General features: G+C 42.6%; 2 protein-coding genes across 4 annotated transcripts; one reads left to right on the top strand and one right to left on the bottom strand.

Moving 5' to 3' along the window:
* The first annotated feature begins 787 nt into the window (after nt 1-787).
* On the top strand, nt 788-6576 carry atp1b4 (ATPase Na+/K+ transporting subunit beta 4). 2 transcript variants are annotated; one of them, XM_070963465.1, is made up of 9 exons: nt 788-975; nt 1196-1264; nt 1890-2106; nt 3656-3784; nt 3924-4028; nt 4360-4559; nt 5157-5213; nt 5335-5427; nt 5520-6576. In XM_070963465.1, exons 2-9 carry the CDS (start codon nt 1199-1201, stop codon nt 5679-5681), a joined length of 1029 nt encoding a protein of 342 aa, XP_070819566.1. In that variant the 5' UTR covers nt 788-975; nt 1196-1198; the 3' UTR covers nt 5682-6576. The 2 variants fall into 2 exon arrangements, with proteins under 2 accessions (XP_070819566.1, XP_070819567.1); XM_070963466.1 differs by having other exon boundaries at nt 799-975; nt 1199-1264.
* A 1291-nt stretch (nt 6577-7867) lies between these two features.
* On the bottom strand, nt 7868-18304 carry lamp2 (lysosomal-associated membrane protein 2). 2 transcript variants are annotated; one of them, XM_070962330.1, is made up of 9 exons: nt 18133-18304; nt 16540-16655; nt 15822-16032; nt 15569-15730; nt 15244-15473; nt 15029-15148; nt 14367-14421; nt 14096-14266; nt 7868-9205 (listed from the first exon to the last, which is right to left on the bottom strand). In XM_070962330.1, the coding sequence occupies exons 1-9, from the start codon at nt 18176-18178 to the stop codon at nt 9063-9065; spliced, it is 1254 nt and encodes a 417-aa protein (XP_070818431.1). In that variant the 5' UTR covers nt 18179-18304; the 3' UTR covers nt 7868-9062. The 2 variants fall into 2 exon arrangements, with proteins under 2 accessions (XP_070818431.1, XP_070818432.1); XM_070962331.1 differs by lacking the exon at nt 7868-9205 and adding an exon at nt 10239-13212.
* Nucleotides 18305-18495: the final 191 nt, after the last annotated feature.

Here is an 18495-nt window from a genome sequence, read left to right as displayed (position 1 = left end):
AATGGCATGCACGCTGCAGTCAACTTTCCATTACTCCGCATGGACTTGTGCGTGAAATGATTTACAGGTGATTTTTGCTTCTCTGCACAATGTCCTCAATTGGTGAGCAGCATCACGGGCCTTCACTGTAAAATACACTCGCATAAACGCACGCACACGCGAACACGTGCACGTTTTTGCCGCGCGAATCTCAAACAACAGATTTTTTTCCATGACGCAATTTCTCTTTTCATGTAAGAGAAGAAGAAGAAGAAAAAAAGCACACTCTGAAAAGTCCCCCCTCTCCCACTTTTACATGGGGTAACAGAGCGTTACGTGACCGGAGTGCAGATGGGGTCAGGGATGAGGGCTACTTGAGCCTCACCAGAGGGAAGCTTCTGGTGAGCAGTTGCTGCAGGAGAGTATGGGCGATGCTGGCGTTGGCAGCTGGATTAGTATGCATGCATGTGCAGGGACAATACCTAATGACAGATGTTATATTTATGATGCCTTTCTATCATGTTAAATATGCACCCGATCAATAATGATAAATAATAAACGTTTTCAAATATATTAATGATTATTCGCGCGCCTTTGTGCGCGTACAGTGCGCAGATCGACTGCAGGGTCTTGTGTTGGGATAAGCCATAAATATTGTATTCAGGCTTTGCTTCGGTGTTAGCCCAGCTTAGCAGACAATGGGTGATGGTGTGCGTGTGCAGAATGCAGTTCTCTGGTGCAGGTCGCTGCCAAAACGTCTCTGGGACCCAAAAAAAAGCACTTTGAATCCCACCCCCGGTTTTTCTCTGTCCAGCGTTCATTCACTATGATGCGCGCCTAGTTGAAGGAGGTTCTCCATACCGATCCCCTTTGCGTGCCTAAAACTTTCTAATGAAATCCCCAAACACTTTTTGACAAACATTACTTTTCTTCCTCCGGGGGTCAAGAGGGTTTTCGACATATTAATCCGCGTTTTTATTGAAAAGAAAACTTCAGGTATGTCAGAACTTTCACTGATATTCTGTTTGCTCCGGCTGCAATGATTCTGTCATGTGTCTGATTGAAGAGCAAGTCGCTCAGACAGCTTGGCCGTGTTGTGGAAAGTTTTGAGACTGTTGTTGAACTTGACAAGTTTGCAGATGGAAAGATGCGTCGCTTAAATCCAGCGGCTCTGTAGATGTGACGTGCGTAACAAGTACCTTTTCTCTCTGTGAAGAAGATGGAGCCCGGTTCCACAGAGGGAGGAGCTGAAGAGACGCTAATAAAAAACCATCCACCAAGTGTTGTAAGTGCTGAAATTACATGGAAAACTTTCTAATCACTTTATTCACTGACGCAGATATTAAGGCATCTTTTCCACTCGCGCTGAAAGTCATTTAATAAACAGCAAAGTTACCATTAACTCAACGATCAAACGGTCAACAGGCACAAAAACCAAAGCGCACAAGAAGCATTTTTAAACATTTAACAGCAGATTCTTTTAAAGGCCAAATTCTCACAAATGAAGTGGCTTGTGTCCTGTGATTCCTCTGGGATCTGTGTGTCCTGTCCTGCGGATGCTGAGAGTCAGTGAGTAACATCTGGCTGTCAGAGTGACCCTCCAACTCTGCTGTCTGCAGCTGCTGCTCCAAGCAGGAGGGTCCACTCAGAGGAGGTCAGCTCTCCCAACGAGTGCCAGAAAGGTCACCAGCGGGTTTATAATTTGCAGAAACAGGGGACAGGACCAGCAGTGCGATGTTCATTAATATGCAGAGCGCTGTCTGGCAGTTTATATCATCGGTCGTACTCGGAGCAGAAGGCATGCCATATTTTTCCTGCAGTGATTTGGACAGAAAATAGGTCGACTGCAGAACTTAGCAGTTGAGAGTATGTGTGGTGAGGGCTTTTTCTCTTCTTCTTCTTTCCACCAGCCTCACAAAGTGATACTCAAACATGGCCAAGAGTTGGAGGAAGAGCAGGAGGAGTTGGCCGAGCACCAGCCACTAGAGCAGGAAGACCTGAACTTTGAGAGATGGAAGCGCAGGCCGTTACCCAAGAGGACGCTCCACCAGAAAATAGACGACTTGAAGACATACCTGTGGAATGCAGAGACCAACGAGTTCATGGGTCGCTCTGGAAAGAGCTGGAGTGAGTTGATGAAGACAGGTTCTATGTTGTTGGGGTATGGGGAGGGACGTTTGGATTAATGCAAAAGTATTTTTCACTGCATGTGTCCAATGATTACAGATCTAATGTTGAGTGTGTTACAGTTGAACCATCTTAAACAAGCCCATGGTGTTTGAACGTCTTTAAACGATGCACTCTGGGATAGTTTAGAGGGTGAGAAATGTCTCTGCAGTCCAGTGAGTCAGCTCACTGTCCTGCAAGTGTGTGTGTGTCCTTATGCTCAATGTTTACATAGGTGCATGGACAATTCAGAGTGTCCCGACAAAAACAGACTGCCTGGGGACGTATCCCCAGCGGGAGCGCACTGATCCGGGCCTCGCATTGGCCAGGAATCACATTCCTCTACATCTTACCATGCTCTCCAGAGCCTCTTTCCCAAAGCCTCGACGACCTCATCGCTGAACTTAACATGCTTATGGCCCCTCAGTTGCAGTTAAACACGTAGGGATGCTTTTTTTTCTTTTTTCTTTTGAATCCACTGAGCTCACTGCCAAATTGAGCTTCGGTGCAGGCGAACTTTTCTGGCAGAAGCGACAGACTGGACAAGTTTGTTGAGTCAATGATGATGGAGCAGCCTCTTGGTATTCCAGGGTAGCTGCGATGTGACGCTGTTGAACACCCCCCCCACCCCACCCCCCCACCCCCAGCTCCACTGTACACAATGGCAAACATGATCCAACTGAGTGTAGAGAGAATATCCAAGGAAAGTGTGTGTTTCTTGCATAAGCTGAAATGCTGGGTCTCAGGCAGGGCTAAGAGCTCATTTCAGCTGCATAACCAGTGTGTGCACACTTGTGGAGGAGTGGGGCCCATGTGTCCGATGAAGAAAGGCCCTGAGTTGAAGTCTCTGCTGTGTGCTGTGAGACGAGTGTGTAAGAGAGGACACAATACCAGAGTGGGGTGATTGAGGCTCCTTGGAGCTGGCCGGGCCTCTATGGCTGCAAAAGACCTTCACTACGATGGCAACCGGAGGTTCACTGTGTTCCTGAGTGAAAGGACAGCTGGGAGAATTCTCACTGAGCTCAAACAGAAAGGCCTTTGTGGCTCTGGGGACGCAAGGCTGGCTGCAGCTAGTCCCCTGTGAAATTGCCCGCACAGCAAAAGCCATTTAATTTAGGGCACGTTTGGCTTGATTAGTTGCTAATGGACTGTTAATTGAAAATTGCAGAACAATGATAGTTCTTTGGCTTTCTTTATTGTGGGGTCCTCACATTAGTTCAGTGCTGTGCATTTAATACCAAAACTGCTGGAGTTATTTGCAAGTCCAGTCATGGAGGACAGTGCTTTTGTATGAGTAAACAAATTAGTGACTGTCCTGATCAAGGACAGTAGCTGGAGTCCAGACAGACCACACTGTCTGAGCAAAGGTGGAAATCCATTATGGCTCTTTGTTTTTCTCCACTCAGATCAGAGACAGTATGTATTGAGAGTTGTCTTTATGTAAGCCACTTTTATGCAAATGCACCATCAGAAATATCCACCTAATAGCTCATTTTCACTCCTCTTTCAGGCCTCATCCTTCTCTTCTATGCTGCACTTTATATCTTTCTCGCAGCCATGTTTGGCGGCTGTTTGTTTTGCCTCATGTGGTCTATTAGTCCCTACCATCCAACCTTCAATGACAGAGTGATGCCACCAGGTAAATATAGCCCCAAACTCACTCCACTCTGTATCCTCCACTGTCGCTTTGCTCTCGTCTCTCTGCTCCACCGTCCTTCTGTCTGTTGCTTCTACTTGAGTCTCAGCACAGTTGACTGTCTCTGCGTCTCCACTGGCAGGTATGACGATGGCCCCACACCTAGAAGGCCACGAGATCGCCTTCAACGCCTCTGATCGCAAATCCTGGAAGAAGTATGCAAGGTCTATGGATGAATATCTAAAGTGTGAGTCATTAGCGATTGTGATCGTGCTGGACGAGGTTGTTGAGTTTGTTCAAAATGAAGCGGGCACGCAATGAGTTAATCCTCATCTTCACCACCTTTGTCCCCTTTTTCCATTTGGTTCTTGCAGGGCATGCTGGGAAGGGAAGCCTCTTTGTGGGCAGAGTGCAGCAATTCAATGCATTTTTTTTTTCACGCCCCGCTTTTGTCAAGCTTCCTTAATCAGAGGCCTGAGTCTGGCAGGGCATTGCTGTAGCGAGGGTTTATTTATGCTCCCCTCTCTCATTCTCCCTCCCTCCCTCTCTGCCTCTCTCTCTCTGCTCTCCATTTGCAGCGTACAACGATGGCGCTCAGGAGAGGAAGAACATTCGCTGTGCACAGGACAGATACTTCATGCAGGATGACTTGGAGGAGAGCGCAGAGCGGAAAGCGTGTCAGTTTAAGAGGTCCTGGCTAGGGGACTGTTCAGGGCTGCAGGACCCCCACTATGGCTATTCTCAGGGAAGGCCATGCATCCTCCTACGAATGAACCGGGTAAGATATCAGTCACCAAAACCTGTAAAACAGTGCATGTTAAAAAGATTAATTATGTATATCAGCACAAAAAACAAAGAGAGAGCCGGATACAGTGTGTTACTGGACTGTTGAAGCTCATGTGTTTCTCAGTGAGTGACATCTTGTGGCCACTTCAGGGAGAGGCTGAAGACACGAGAAGTGCACTGCCTTTAGGTGCAGTAACATACTGTACTGAATGGTTACTCATGCAGAATTGCATTGTGGAAAGTTTGAGCACTTCTCCCTTGAAGTAAACTTTTGCATGCAATTTTTTTCATTTATGTATAAAGATATTATGCTGCTAGAGGTCAGTTTGAAGCATTGAATGAGAACAGTTTGTACATCCAAACAGAGCAGGACAAAAAATTGCACTCAAAGGGAAAATGAGAGGTTGTCTGCACACTGAAATTTGCAAGCTACCAAAATGAATTTCAACCCACAAGGTCATTTCCAGCAAACATCCACTGCAGTTCATTTTGAAGACACTGAAAAAAAAACAAAGCAACATAGAACCAAAATGAGCTTGAAAGTTTGCATGATGACAGTTTTTTTCTTACGATTCTCATTTTTCAACAGATTCTTGGTTACTTACCCGGCCAGGGCAAACCAATAAATGTGACTTGTGGAGTTAAGGTACAGTAGCCGTCATTCCTCTCATGCTTGTAATGTTATTGCAGTGATAAGCGACATGCCATAAAAAGTATCTCACGATTGTGTCACAGAAGCAAGAAAACTTAACTTCCTCCTCTTGCAGAAAGGACCTCCAGATGCTTTGGGAGAAATCCAGTTTTTTCCTAAAAGCATTTTTGACATGAAGTACTATCCATACTATGGGAAGCTCAGACATGTGAGTGAAACTGTCACCCTTGAGACTAACAGCTGTACATACAGACAGTTTTATTTAAGCTTGAAATAACACCTGTCATATCTTGACCTCAGGTAAACTACTCGTCACCGGTGGTGGCTGTGCGTTTTGCAGGAGTGCAGTACGACACTCACATCCAAGTACAATGCAAACTGAATGGAAAGGGTATCATTAATGATTCACCCACTGACCGCTATCTGGGCAGTGTGACCTTCTCCTTGGACGTCGGAGCGTGAGGCAAAGATTTCGCCGCCAGCAGGATGCTCCTGTGACAGTGAGGCACGAAAATGAACAAGAAAAAAAAAAGTTGAAATATTATTTGCCATGAAATATGTAATTCCCCTCTCCTCACCTTTCACTTAAATATCCACGTCTTCTGCTGTGAAACAATTCCTCAAGAAGTAGATATTTACTCTCGTGTTTCTGTTGTATCTTTGTACCTTGAGCGTGCTACTGGCACCTGCACCCACAACAAACAGTGCTGGGCACAGGACAAGTGCGTAGAGTGAGTTACAATTCAATTCCTGATATTTTGTAATGATTAGCAAGATTAATCAAACTAAATTACACTCTGCCCGATAGTTAGCATTTCTGGCTATGCAAATTCAATTATGACTTAAAACATTAATAGGCAATTAGATATATTGTTTATCAGGTTAGACTATGGTTTTGTGTGCACATTTGTGTGAGATAAAGTGTACTAATTTGTTTTGCATTATATTTTTCAAACATGTATATTGTAAGAATTCAAAGAACTATCATGCAAACACTGAAAGCAGGACTTGTACTGTACTTACACAGTAAAAAAAAAAGATAATAAATGACTGCAAATACACTATTACTATATTTTTGTTGAATAGAGCAGTATTATACATTTATGATAAAGCATCACAAGCCACTTCTTGCCTTCTTTTGTAAAAACATTTGCTTTTGAAAATGAAATACTACACAAGACTGATCAATAAAGAGACATATTGTACTGTGAAATAGTTTGTGAAAGGTCTGTACTGTTTTAAAAAGTTTAACTATTTTGTGATAGTATTAATCCTGCCTGAACTGTGCTACTAAACTTGGTATCAATGTTGTATTTATTCCTATTATAGTTCTTATAATAAATACAATGTTCTGGTATGTCCTGCAAGTTTTCTTCCACATGGGACTCATAGTCTACATAAAAAAAAAAGTTTTATCTGAGGGTAAATACTTAGACTTTTACTAATTTTATGAGACTTTTAAAGTGACGGCAGGTTTCAGACGTCAGCTACAGAAAATGATGCACAATGACCCACAGACCCCAGCGGTAAAACACAGTTAAATACAGTATGTTTACATATCCTCTGTCTATGAATTGACAGTAGTTTTTATGCAGCACTGTGTTTTTGGATTTCTGTTACTGGAGTAATAGCCCACGAATCTTGAAAAACTTGAACTATATCCTTATTATTGTTGTAACAAGACTGAAAAGGTTCTGTGTAGCCATACTTAGGCACAGTGCTGCTTTAAGCTAAATGCTAACATCCTAGTTTAGCTTGTTGGCATCCTTGGAGGATGATTTTATCCTCAGCTGTGTGATGGGAACGTCATCAGTTTTGCAGACATTTGGACATAAAAAGCATTGATGATGATGATGGCGATGCAAAGTAGGGATCACCAGTTATTCATCTTCAGGGGAACATGAACGCCTGTTTCAAATGTTGTGATTGTCCACCCCTCAGATGTGGAGATATTTGCCTCAAAACCACAAAGATGAACCTCATGGTGGCGCTCGAGGAAAAGTCAAGGAATCTCCAAAGTCATTGGGGTTCATCCTCTGGGCACCATGGATATTTCCACTGAATTTCATGGCAACCCATCCAGCAGCTGTTGAGATATTTCAGTCTGGACCACAGCGGTGGACCGGCCAGCAGAGCGTGTTAATAGCACGGCCATTAACAAAGCTTTCTGGTCATGTATGTACTTTGTCACCTTGATCCAAAGGGCAGGCTTAGCTTGTGACAAAGGGAAGGGGTACACTTCAGTGCCTGTCGACATGTTGGGTTTTAAGAGGAAGAAATGTAATAATATTTCAAGTAACAGATTTGGCTGATTAGGAAGTGAAGCCAGTGTCGGCAAAACACAGATTAACTGAAACTAATCACAGCAATGAGTTAAGGCTACATCAACTGGGGTGACCTCTGGGTAAACTTCATATCTGCCTGAGTGCCAGTAATAGCTGGAGTCATGCCTCTGCGTACCATTACAGGTGCTAAACAGCAGGTCATTGATCAAAGTCGAACTGGCTGAGCAATCGCACCACTTCACGCAGCGGCGTGAATGTTTAGCTTCCAACCGTTAACCTTTGAATTCAGCCCCGACAGCCGAGCTCCCGTTACACAACATCACGCTGACGGCAGAACACAGCCTGTTCAAAGAACGACAGTGATACAAAACAAGAACGAAACTTTATTTAATTTGTTCCCCACTTGTGTTAAACAAGCTCATCATGTCACATTCTTCATCAGATGGAGACAAGCTTCAAGCAAGCAACTCAGAGGTGCACAACAGAAAGGCACGAAACTGTCAGGGGGAGTGAACGAATGCACACAAGTGACGATCATAGAAATGAAGTGGTGTGAAGTATTACTCATGATCTCCAACTGCTCATGCTCATACGATCACATGGAAGGTAATGAAGTAATCTCACTCTGCCTAATGTTTAATCGTTAACTCAAGTGCAAATGAATGTATATTCAACCAAGCTTGATTCTGGTCACCAACGTAAGCATTAGTTCAAACCAAGTCTCCCATTCGCCAAAATATCCATTTGTCTGACTTGTGAAATAATGCAGGATTCAAGGAGAAAAACATAATTCAACAAATACTCAAATGTGCATCTTTTAAGAGAAGTGTACATTTAAAGAAAATAATCTTAGAGCTTCCTAACATGAGTGATAGAAACATAAACACCTAATATTACACATTTTCACACAAAATCAAGAAAAAAAACAAACTGGTCCCAGTGCAGGTAAAGTGTCTTGATAAGTTAATGTCCCTTTCATTGAGCTACAGCTCAGTGACTGCATGTGCGACGGGAGTTTTCATTGAACTGTTAACTTTATGTTAAGTGATGGTTACAGAAACATGGAGACGGTGGCGTCTGGGGTGTGAACAACAGTGTGTCTATTAGCTTGCTCGTACATTCACGTCATCAAAAATCAATGTCATTCATTCTATACAAGAGTAATTTACACATATACTATTGTACAGCACAGAAACCGAGAGGAAAAAGCCTCTCTGGGGTGGGAGGAGGGACGGCTCTCGGAGGAGGTGGACGGCTACTCACAGCCATAAATTGAATTTTCAAAACATGCAATCTACAATCAAACGATGCAATATTGATCATAAATGTTTTGGTACTTGATTCAGTCATTGGCATCAAAGCAAAACCAAGGAAACAGTCGGAGTGGTTGCTGGGATAAATTTGAAACTGTGTACGAGAAATAAGCTTAAGGTTATTTTTAGGGAGACAGAATAAAGCGGAAGTTTGGGATGCTGACAGGCAGCGAAGTGGTCGGGGAGGTCTTTTTAAGAGCTGTGAGGGCTGAAAGGGTGCCAGAGGCAGAAGCAGCTGGGTTGGATTATACAGACTGGTAGCCGGTGCGACTCTTCCTCCGGCCAATCAGGTAAGAGATAAGCACAAGGATGATTAGGAAGCTGAGCGCCACGCCCACTGCGATGGGCACCAAAAAGCTCAAATCAGAGTCCAGGAAGCATTCCTCAGCTGACAGACAGACAGACAGACAGACAGACAGAGAGACAGACAGCAGGTTAGTGGTTTAGTCGGCAGAAAAAGGGGATTCAGGATATTTACAGTCCACAAAGGATTAGAAAGAGGCAGAACAGCAAGTAAGTACAGTAGAACCTACAAAAAGTGGAATCAACAATGGAGCTGTAGAGGAGATTAGAGGAAAGGAGCATTAAATATTACAATGGCAAGAATGGAAATCACTCATGTGGTTATTATTTATTCTAGATGAGTGTTAATTTCAGGAAGAACAAAGAAAAGAAATTCGTAAAAGAAGTCTCACACTTTGGGAAATGCAAAATGCTGAAAATGAGAGTCAGACGAGGAGACCAATACCACTCTATGAACCTGCAGACAGCAGCCCGTTAGCTTAGCATGAAAACAAGAGAGAAACAGCTAGCTCGGCTCTGTCACACGATAAAAGCACCTCTAACGCTCCCTGATTAACGTTTAAGGTCTCATCTAACTCTCAGCAAGAAAACAGCCGAGCATGTTTCCCAAAATGTGGAGATGCTCCTTTACGGATGCAGTCAGGAAGTCTGCAGCACTAAACGCTACATGGACACATCAACACAACACATGCTGGTAATTTTTCACAATCAGTCAAAGGCAGCGAAGCAAAAAGGCAGCGATTCACTGACTATCCTTTGTTTAGCATGAAGATCGAACTGAGGCAAGTTTAGCTAGAAGGACTCGTAGCCGGTGGCCACGTTTCTCTTTCTCCCGATGAAATAGGCCAGCAGAACGATAAGAATGAGAACAAGCAGGGCAACTCCGACAGCTATGGGAACAAGGAAGCTGTCTGCATCAGGCTGGCAATCCTCAGCTAGACAAGAGTGAAGAGAGCAGAGAGGTGAATGTCTCAAAGGCTCAAGAGAAGAATCAAAACAATGTCAATAATGACGGTTAATGCAAGAACTCCTGAAAGAAAGAACTGACTTTAAGAGGTATTTACAGCAACATGGAACCTTTCTTATGGTTTTACAAAAGAATAAACATTACTCAAGTGTCCAGGCCAGCAATGCACTTTTATTTCCATACATCCTAAAAATACTAAAAAGCTCCACTTCAGTCTGACACACAATTATATCGGAGCTAACAGCGTGAGAGAATGGAGATGAAATCAGCAGTCATTTATATCCACATAACACACATTGACTGATGTCTAAAATGACGGCCTTGCAGCACAAATTCCCTTTGCTGAACATGTTTGTGCAATGTTCTCAAGTCGTGAAGGGAAATTAAATAGTGAGCCAAATCATCCTAAGTCGCCCAAAAACAAGGCATCTTAATATTATCGGTGAGTTGTTGAACCCAAAGTTTCCCTTAAGCAAGGCACAGCTGTCATGATGACGAACATGTCAGATGATTTACTGAGAACATGGGAGATAAACCTTGAGGAAACATTTATACCAGTGCTGCAAAACCATCTGTTTCATTAAGGCAAGGAGTCCGTACAAAGCTGAAATACACAGAACAGCAACAATCACAAGCAAAATCAAAGCCAGTATTTGATTTATAGCCATTATTCATACACACATACAACGTCCTGGGAGAGCAACGTTTTATAAGCAACCTTGAAGTGGAAAATTTCTAGTCACACTCATATTCGGTGCCTTTGTAGCCTGCATCGTTCCAGCCCTGAGGAGCTGGAACAAGGCCGGCAGTACACTGCACCCTGCTAGAATTAAGCAACAATACACAGCTACTACCATGTGTCACACTGGCTTTCTATCATAGAAATACACATTCTGAGGCTCGTCTTCACCCCTGATCCTGCACTGACTCCCTGACTTATGAGCTCCTGAAAACCCACTTTCAGCTTCTCACTATTCGTGACATGAGAACACAATTTGACTGCAACAGTTTTGGCATTTTCCTGACCTTATGTCACATGCTTTGGGTGGATTTAGCAACTTTTGAATTAGAGTCTGAAGACAGTTGTGGGGTTTGTTTGCCTTTGTCAGCACTGCCAAATAAAACTGATCAAGTCATACCCACTAAGTCAAAAGATATGGTCCAGATGCGTTTGACATTTTGGGAAATACTCTTTTTCATGTTTGTTCTTTCTTACAGAGTTAGATGAGAAGACTGATACTGTTCTGAAAGGTAAATATAAAGCTACAGCCAGCAGATGGTTGGCTTAGCTTAGTACAAACACTGATTATTTGATTTGTCTGGACAGAACCAGGCTAGCTTCCCTCCTCATTTCCACTATCTGTGCTAGGCTTAGCTAACAGTCTCTTGGCTGCAGCTGTATATTTAACAGACAGACATGAGAGTGGTGTCTTTCTTCTTAGCCAGCTCTCCGCAGGAAAGCGAATGAGCCTATTTCGCTAAAAACTCTTCATGAGAAAAATACATTCAGACATTTTTTCCTGAACTTTAACTTCAGTTTTCAAGAGCTTTAATGTCCCCTGATGCAGCTGCAGCCCTCAGAGCTCAGGCCAAGCCCAGACCTATACACAGGTGAGACAACGTGACAACAGTCTCAACATAAAGCAAAAATGCAAAAGAGCGCCGTAGTGCATTTATTTGTGTATATCCTCATTTCAGAACTGTCTGTGCTGAAAGTGAATATCTACACAACGAAATTCTCCCTTTTCTAAACCTAATGCCATAATGTGAGAAAAAAAAAACAAAAAACAGGTGACCTTTGTTTTCAGATCTGATCTCTGGAGAATCGACTGGAGCATGTGCAAATGTGAGAGACCTTTAAAGCAGGAGACATTTGGACATGGTGCAGCAGAAGAGCACAGGTGTAATTAATAACACTAACGACAGTTGGTTCCAGGGCCTTTAGGTTCATATGTCATCATTAATGTCACGAGTCCCATCTGGACTTTTCCCGCTTCACATATGTCGAAATGTCGTCCATGAAAAAAAGGTCTATCATTGTTTAAACAACAAACACTTTGATGTCACATTCTTAATACAACTGGAGCCACATAATCAGGACAATAATTCCAATGTTCCTCCTGCTCTACAGGGGCAAACACGGGCTAAAGCGGATTTCCTCTGACAACTTTCCAAATGGAATTGACCTTCATCCTTGTTCACGAGTTTCTGCGATCAGAGGAAGAAAGCTGATTGACCGTCTTCCTTTGTTTTGTGAAGGAAATGCGGTGGAAGTTAGCATTCTTGTGTGTCTTGATGTAAATGATTACGGAGATGAAAAGTCAAACCATAGAGGAAGTAATAACTAAAATGTGCACAAAGATTAAATAATGACAAAACAAGAAGGGAATGTGCGCAGAGCAAGTGCAGGATCCCGCAGCATGAAGCTTAAACTGCCACACATCACAAACAAATGGGAAAATCATGGATGTCCAGAATTCTGCATAATTTATATTGAAAGTCACCTTTTATATGATTGTAATTGCTTAATTTAAATCATGTGGATCTTGCATTTGCTCCTTAACTAAAAAAACAAAACAACAACAACAAAAAAGGAACAACATCCAGAAAACAACAAAAAACAAACACAAACACTGGGGGTAGGCAAGTTTGGTCCTTGAGAGAAACACCAAACCTTCCAACTTACATGGATTGCACTCCTCTTATTATAGCATCATTAAAGACCCTTGAGGCAACTGCAGTTAAAAAATGTTCTATGTGCATTTCATGTCGCATAATGATCAATAAATTCAAAACTAACAGACAGTAAAATCTACTTTTCTGACAGCAGTCATTTTATAAAACTGCATGTTTTTGCATGCTGAGACTTTAGTCCAGATTTAGACTTGTGAATTTTTATGCTATTTGCCAATTAAACATGAACATAAAGCCCAAGGACCAGGCTTGGGAACCCCGTGATATTTCAGGATCGATAGCAAACTGGATTTAAAGGGTCTGATATCCAACATAAGTCTTTCTTCGACCAATCACGTAAGCGATCACTACAATGAGAATCAAGCCAGCCAGAGCAGCGCCAACAATGATTGGGATTAAGATGCTGGTGTCATCCAATGAACATTCATGGGCTGCAGATAAAAAGAGAGTCAGTCAACAGGTGGAACAGTGACTTTCTGATTAACAAGAGACTGAAGCAGCACAACAGCAGTTCAGACATTGTGTCAGTTTAAGGGGACAAAAAGGCTGAGAACCGCTAATTTCAAGTGTGTATAATCAAATGCTTTCCATTGAAAGTATCATCTTTTATGAAAAGCTAAACCAGGTATTTTCCTACAGGGTCTGCTTATTGTCTTACGTGACACAGACAGAAACACAAAAACCAGGTACTGCTTGGTTTTTATTTTTACATCTGGTTTTGGCTGCACTTTACTTCTCTTAATAAATTAAATGTATCTGTGCCTGAGGCAAGAAAGCTCAGACTATGCTTTCACAAAAATGTAAATTCACATGAAAACACATTCAAAGAATTATACATGTGGCTTGAAATTTACCAGAGTTAAGTTAGGGCTATTATTTCTACTGAAACTATTCTACAAATTATAAAATACTGAACATCTGATTAAATCAAAATGTGTCTTATAATGATTGTCAATAGTGCAAAAATATAATTTTAACAAATAAAATACTTCTTGAATTGTGCTTGCTTTAAAATTTTGAACTTGTGGTCATTAAAATGGCATTGTATGACAACATTACAAAAAAAACAGTGAACACCTGCTCTTATGAAAAAATGACCTTTGACTCAGTGACACCCAGCCCTGCGACTGGTACAAACTAACCTCACAACACAATCCATTTGGCTGCTTCAAACATAACTCCTTTATCTTCCTTATTTCAACCTGTAAAGTCATCATCTAGAACAGCCGCTTCCTCCAGATTCTACGTATGGAACAGTTTGGTCAGAGCCTGGTCAGCAGAGTCCACTTCAAGAGACATTAAAGAAAAACCTACCTGTACTGAAAACACCCTTCTTGACTCCAAAGGGCTGTACTTGAAGGTTGAAGGTGTAGAAGGTGATCAGGCTCTCGACGGTGTAGTTCTGCTCTTTGTTACACATGTAGGAGCTGCTGACAGCTGCCTCCCACAGACTCAGGTTGGTGTTGGCCTCAGAAAACGACACCCCTGGAAAGAAACACACAGACAGAAAAGGCAAAACTCAACATTAGCCTGCCTCTCTCAGTGTGGTGCCTGGTCTATGCGGCTGGTTTGATTCTTCAATTACCAGAGCTCATGCTTCCAGTGACGTTGAGCGCATGCAGGCGGAATTTCTGCATGTCCTGTTGAAGGAAAATACAAGTTCAGAGACAGAAAATATGCATCAAACATTTTCACTTTGAACAAATGTTACAAAATCGCATCCCATCTCAACTAGGTGAAACACAGACTCTCAGCATCTGGGTCATCCAGGATACAAACATTTCCCTTCTCTTGTTCCAGGGACGAGTGATACTGTCAGAGAACATTTCCCATTTAGTTGCATCCTGTCTAGTTCTGTGACATTATATGATGTTAATAATGTCCATCACGCTTTTTCTTGAGCCAAAGTTGATGTCGTCACATCTTATTTTCTCTTAAAGCCAAAGACATTCAATTCACTATGATATAAGTCAAGTAAAACTGGCAAATTCACACATTAAAGAAGATGGAGCTGTACAACATTTGGCTTTTCTGCTTGGGAAAATCCATCCACCCATTTTCTATACCAACTATCCCTTTCGGGGTTGCAGTCCACTGATTTCTAATTGATAAACTGTGTCTGATGCAGCCCAAAATGTTTTATTAAACAGTAAATTCCTAATAATCTCAAAGGCTCTTTGAACACTGAGAAACTGTCAGCAGGGACGTTTATCAAATGGACATAATGTCCTATTGATGAGGACTTACATTGGTGAAAGTGAACATGATGGTCATTGTGTTAGACACCAGCACCAGCTCACTGCTGTTGACTCCACATGATCCAGAGACTGTAGTCCCATTAGGGTCAAAGTTCATCTCCTGATAGTTCTACACCAGAGGGAAGAGAAGATACGAGATCATGAGTCTATCACATGGAAGGGCTTCACAAGATTACGACATTATAGCTCTGTGTACAAACATACATCTGCTTGCTTGTAACCAATCCGCAGGCCAAAGCTGGCTAACAGACAGGCTGTGCTGTTCTCATCAGGCTTGATGCTGTACTTCCCAGTGGAGGGTGTAGGGAGGGTGGGGGTCGGAGTGGTGGTAGGAGGAGGGGCAGTAGCGTTTGTGACAGGGGCTGCAGGGGTGGTACTGGTGGAGTGAGTGGTGGGGGCAGCAGTTGTGGGTAGATCAGCAGCACAAGAGGAAACTGTGTGGGGACAAAACAGAGAGAATTGACCATCAGTGTCAACAGGAGAGAAATATTACGAGCAGGACGGGATGCGACGCTGCAGCCGCACTTACTCTGTTCACTCTTGCTGCCATTACTGACAAAAGCCTGTATGAGCACGTTCCACAGTGTCTGATTGACCAAATCATTTTCGATCATGTCGTTGCTCTTGCACGAGTAGCAGGTGTCCATGTCCACGTCTGTAATGTGAGGCTTCACAGTAACACTGGTGGTCTCTAAAAGAAATTCAAAGACACACCAGCATCAGCACACGGCCTTTCATACATGTGTTTGCTTGTTTTTTGCACTGTGAGGTGTAGACTTTACCATTTGATACAGAACCGGGGAAGCGGGTAGTGTCGCTGAGGTTGTAGGAAAAGGTGATGTAGTCTGCCTGGTACATTTTTCCATTGACGGTGAAGTTGATGCTCCAGGAGTGTCCTTCGCCAAAATTAAGCTTCAGCACTGAGCTTGTGGTATCACACTCACTTCCATTTGTTGTGACTTCAGGAGGAAGTTCGAGCTCAGCTGTTGCACTCTACGAGAGAGCAGAGTGTGACAGTTTCTTATCACCTGAAACATTTCCTCTGTAAACATGCCACTAATTTCTAATCAGCTCGGGTCTGATCGACAACTTATAAGAAAAATCCATTAGAGTTAGGAAGAATAATAAATACAGGTTTGGAAATTCCTTCAAATTATGTTAATTTCTGTGAGCTGCTTTCTACGGCACATCAACGCACTGGTGAAAAGATAGAACACAACAGGATGTGCGCCAGGAAAACTCACTGAGTGAAATGCTGAGTAGCAAGAATCTCTTTGCTTTGTCATGACTGCTCTCATTTCCCCTTTCCCACATGACATTTGCTCCAGAAGGGGCTGATAATCATCCTGTTCAGGTGGCCTGATAACAGGGGAGCTGTTTTGCTTTACTGGAAAAGTAATTTCATAAGGACAATGTGTAGCATGACGTACTAAATATACCAAACCCTGCTGGGCATCGTAGAACACATTGTGATTAGTGTGACGAAGACCATGCACTCACCTTATTGCCAGCTACTTCATATGAGACTGAGAAGTTGACCATTAGATTGGCATAGAGGCATAATTTGTCATCTTTGTCTTTGACATTCACCTCAGTGCCACATGAAAGCTGGAATGCTGAAAACAAAGACAAAACATTACTCTTATTCTATTTTCTTGTGAACACAAGAATCGCATGACCTCCAAGTTGACAACAACAAGCATTTAAAGAATGATGGTGCACTATTCATAAAACATCTTCAGTCATATATTTGCAATAAAACCCTGTGCCATTTCTAGTGGCTCTGAGAAAGTGTGTGCAATTTAACTGAAGAGAGTCCAAGGTCCTTTCAGATTTTCAGACAAATGGTTTTGACACACTTATCACCTCAACAACAGCTACCTGCCTCATTCCCCTGAACTTAAAAAGGCCCCAGCATTGGTTCTATTTATGACCTTGTTATAAAAATGCTGCATTTCTATTTAAGGATCATAGAATGTGATTATTGGTCACAGAATTTGGTGTAACACCGAATCTGTCAGCAGTGGAGACAAACTTGATCCACTCTAAACAAACTGTAACGTCTGTGACCAAACGGGTTGAGCTTAGCTCAAACACAGCAAGTACATGCAACAGTATCAGCTGAAATCAACAGAAGAATGTGCAGCTGATTCCTCATTTAAAACGGTCATCTGAAATGAAAAGTGATCTTGTTTATGGTGGTGCCCGTTTGCCTTTTCAAATCGGCTGCGCTGGACTCATGATCAGTTCATCTGTGTATGTACCGCTGTCAGCGAGCTAGTTAGCTAAATCAAATTAGCGTGAGCTTTACGGCAATACGTTATAGTCGATCTATCACGTGCTAACCAACTGTAAACTGAAAAATGTAGCCAATGCTAACTACAATAGCCGACAACATAAATGTTGATGCGCTTTATGTCGATAGGGTTTGAGGCACACTTTTTACCCTCTTAAGCTTAGTGTGCGTGGCTGACGTTATTTAGCAGCAGACATGAATCAGAAGGTCTGAAGGTTTTATCTTCAGCTCAAACTTCAGCTTCAAAAGAAGTGTTATCCAACCAGTAAGCTAACGGCTAAGCTAGCTAATGTTAACTGGCCAACACATTACCGACTGGCACAATAACGTTAAAGACAGCTTGACAGTTACTTTCAGGGCAGAGTTTGGTTGTCATATACTGGCAAGAAAAGATAAATAGCACTTATGAAGGAAAATATAGTTTATTGAGATGTATACGGTGATTTAGCGGCGCTCTACTCTGATGTTGTTGACGTAGTTAACAATTAGCAATCAAGCTAGCTTCATTAGCAAAACATCACGACTACACTGATCCTCGAATGAACAGCCGATGATGGGTTTGTTTTAAGGCCTGTGCAGTAAATTCACTCAAACAGCGCAATCATGCCTACAAATTAAAGACAATTTACAAGTAAATATATTGTTCAAATCTCTTTCCCAGAGCAGCCCAGCAGAAGCACCAGGCCCGGGGTGTCCCGTAAGTTTAATCACGTCACTTCGCAGAAACGGGTAGCATTTTTTTCTCTCTCTCACTTTTTACAGTTGATTTTAAGACCAACAATGCTGAAAACACATACCGATTCCAAAGGCGAGAAACAAAGCAAATGTGGCGTATCTGCCCATGATCGCGCAGTAGTTTGGAGTGTCAGCCAGAGGAGAAGAGGTAAAGAAACCCAGTAGGGACGCTCAGTCAGCGGTGTTTGGGATGAAGCTGTGCCGCCGCCGACTGTACCAGGAAATGGAAGTCATATGACAGGGACCAATATGTAAAACCAGAAGATGAGTGTACTGCGGTCCAGCTTCAGATCTCTGTGGCCCTTTTATAGAGTTAATTATTGTACAGTATGCTCTCTTGTGGCCCACGACAATGTGAATGTTCACTCACTTCGGACCAAAGATACTTACTTATGTGCTGTTTTCACACAATACAGTGAAATGTG

Source organism: Chaetodon trifascialis, chromosome 5 (assembly GCF_039877785.1).
Source record: "Chaetodon trifascialis isolate fChaTrf1 chromosome 5, fChaTrf1.hap1, whole genome shotgun sequence".
NCBI classification, from domain to species: domain Eukaryota; kingdom Metazoa; phylum Chordata; class Actinopteri; order Chaetodontiformes; family Chaetodontidae; genus Chaetodon; species Chaetodon trifascialis.
This window is presented reverse-complemented; position numbering and strand designations above follow the sequence as displayed.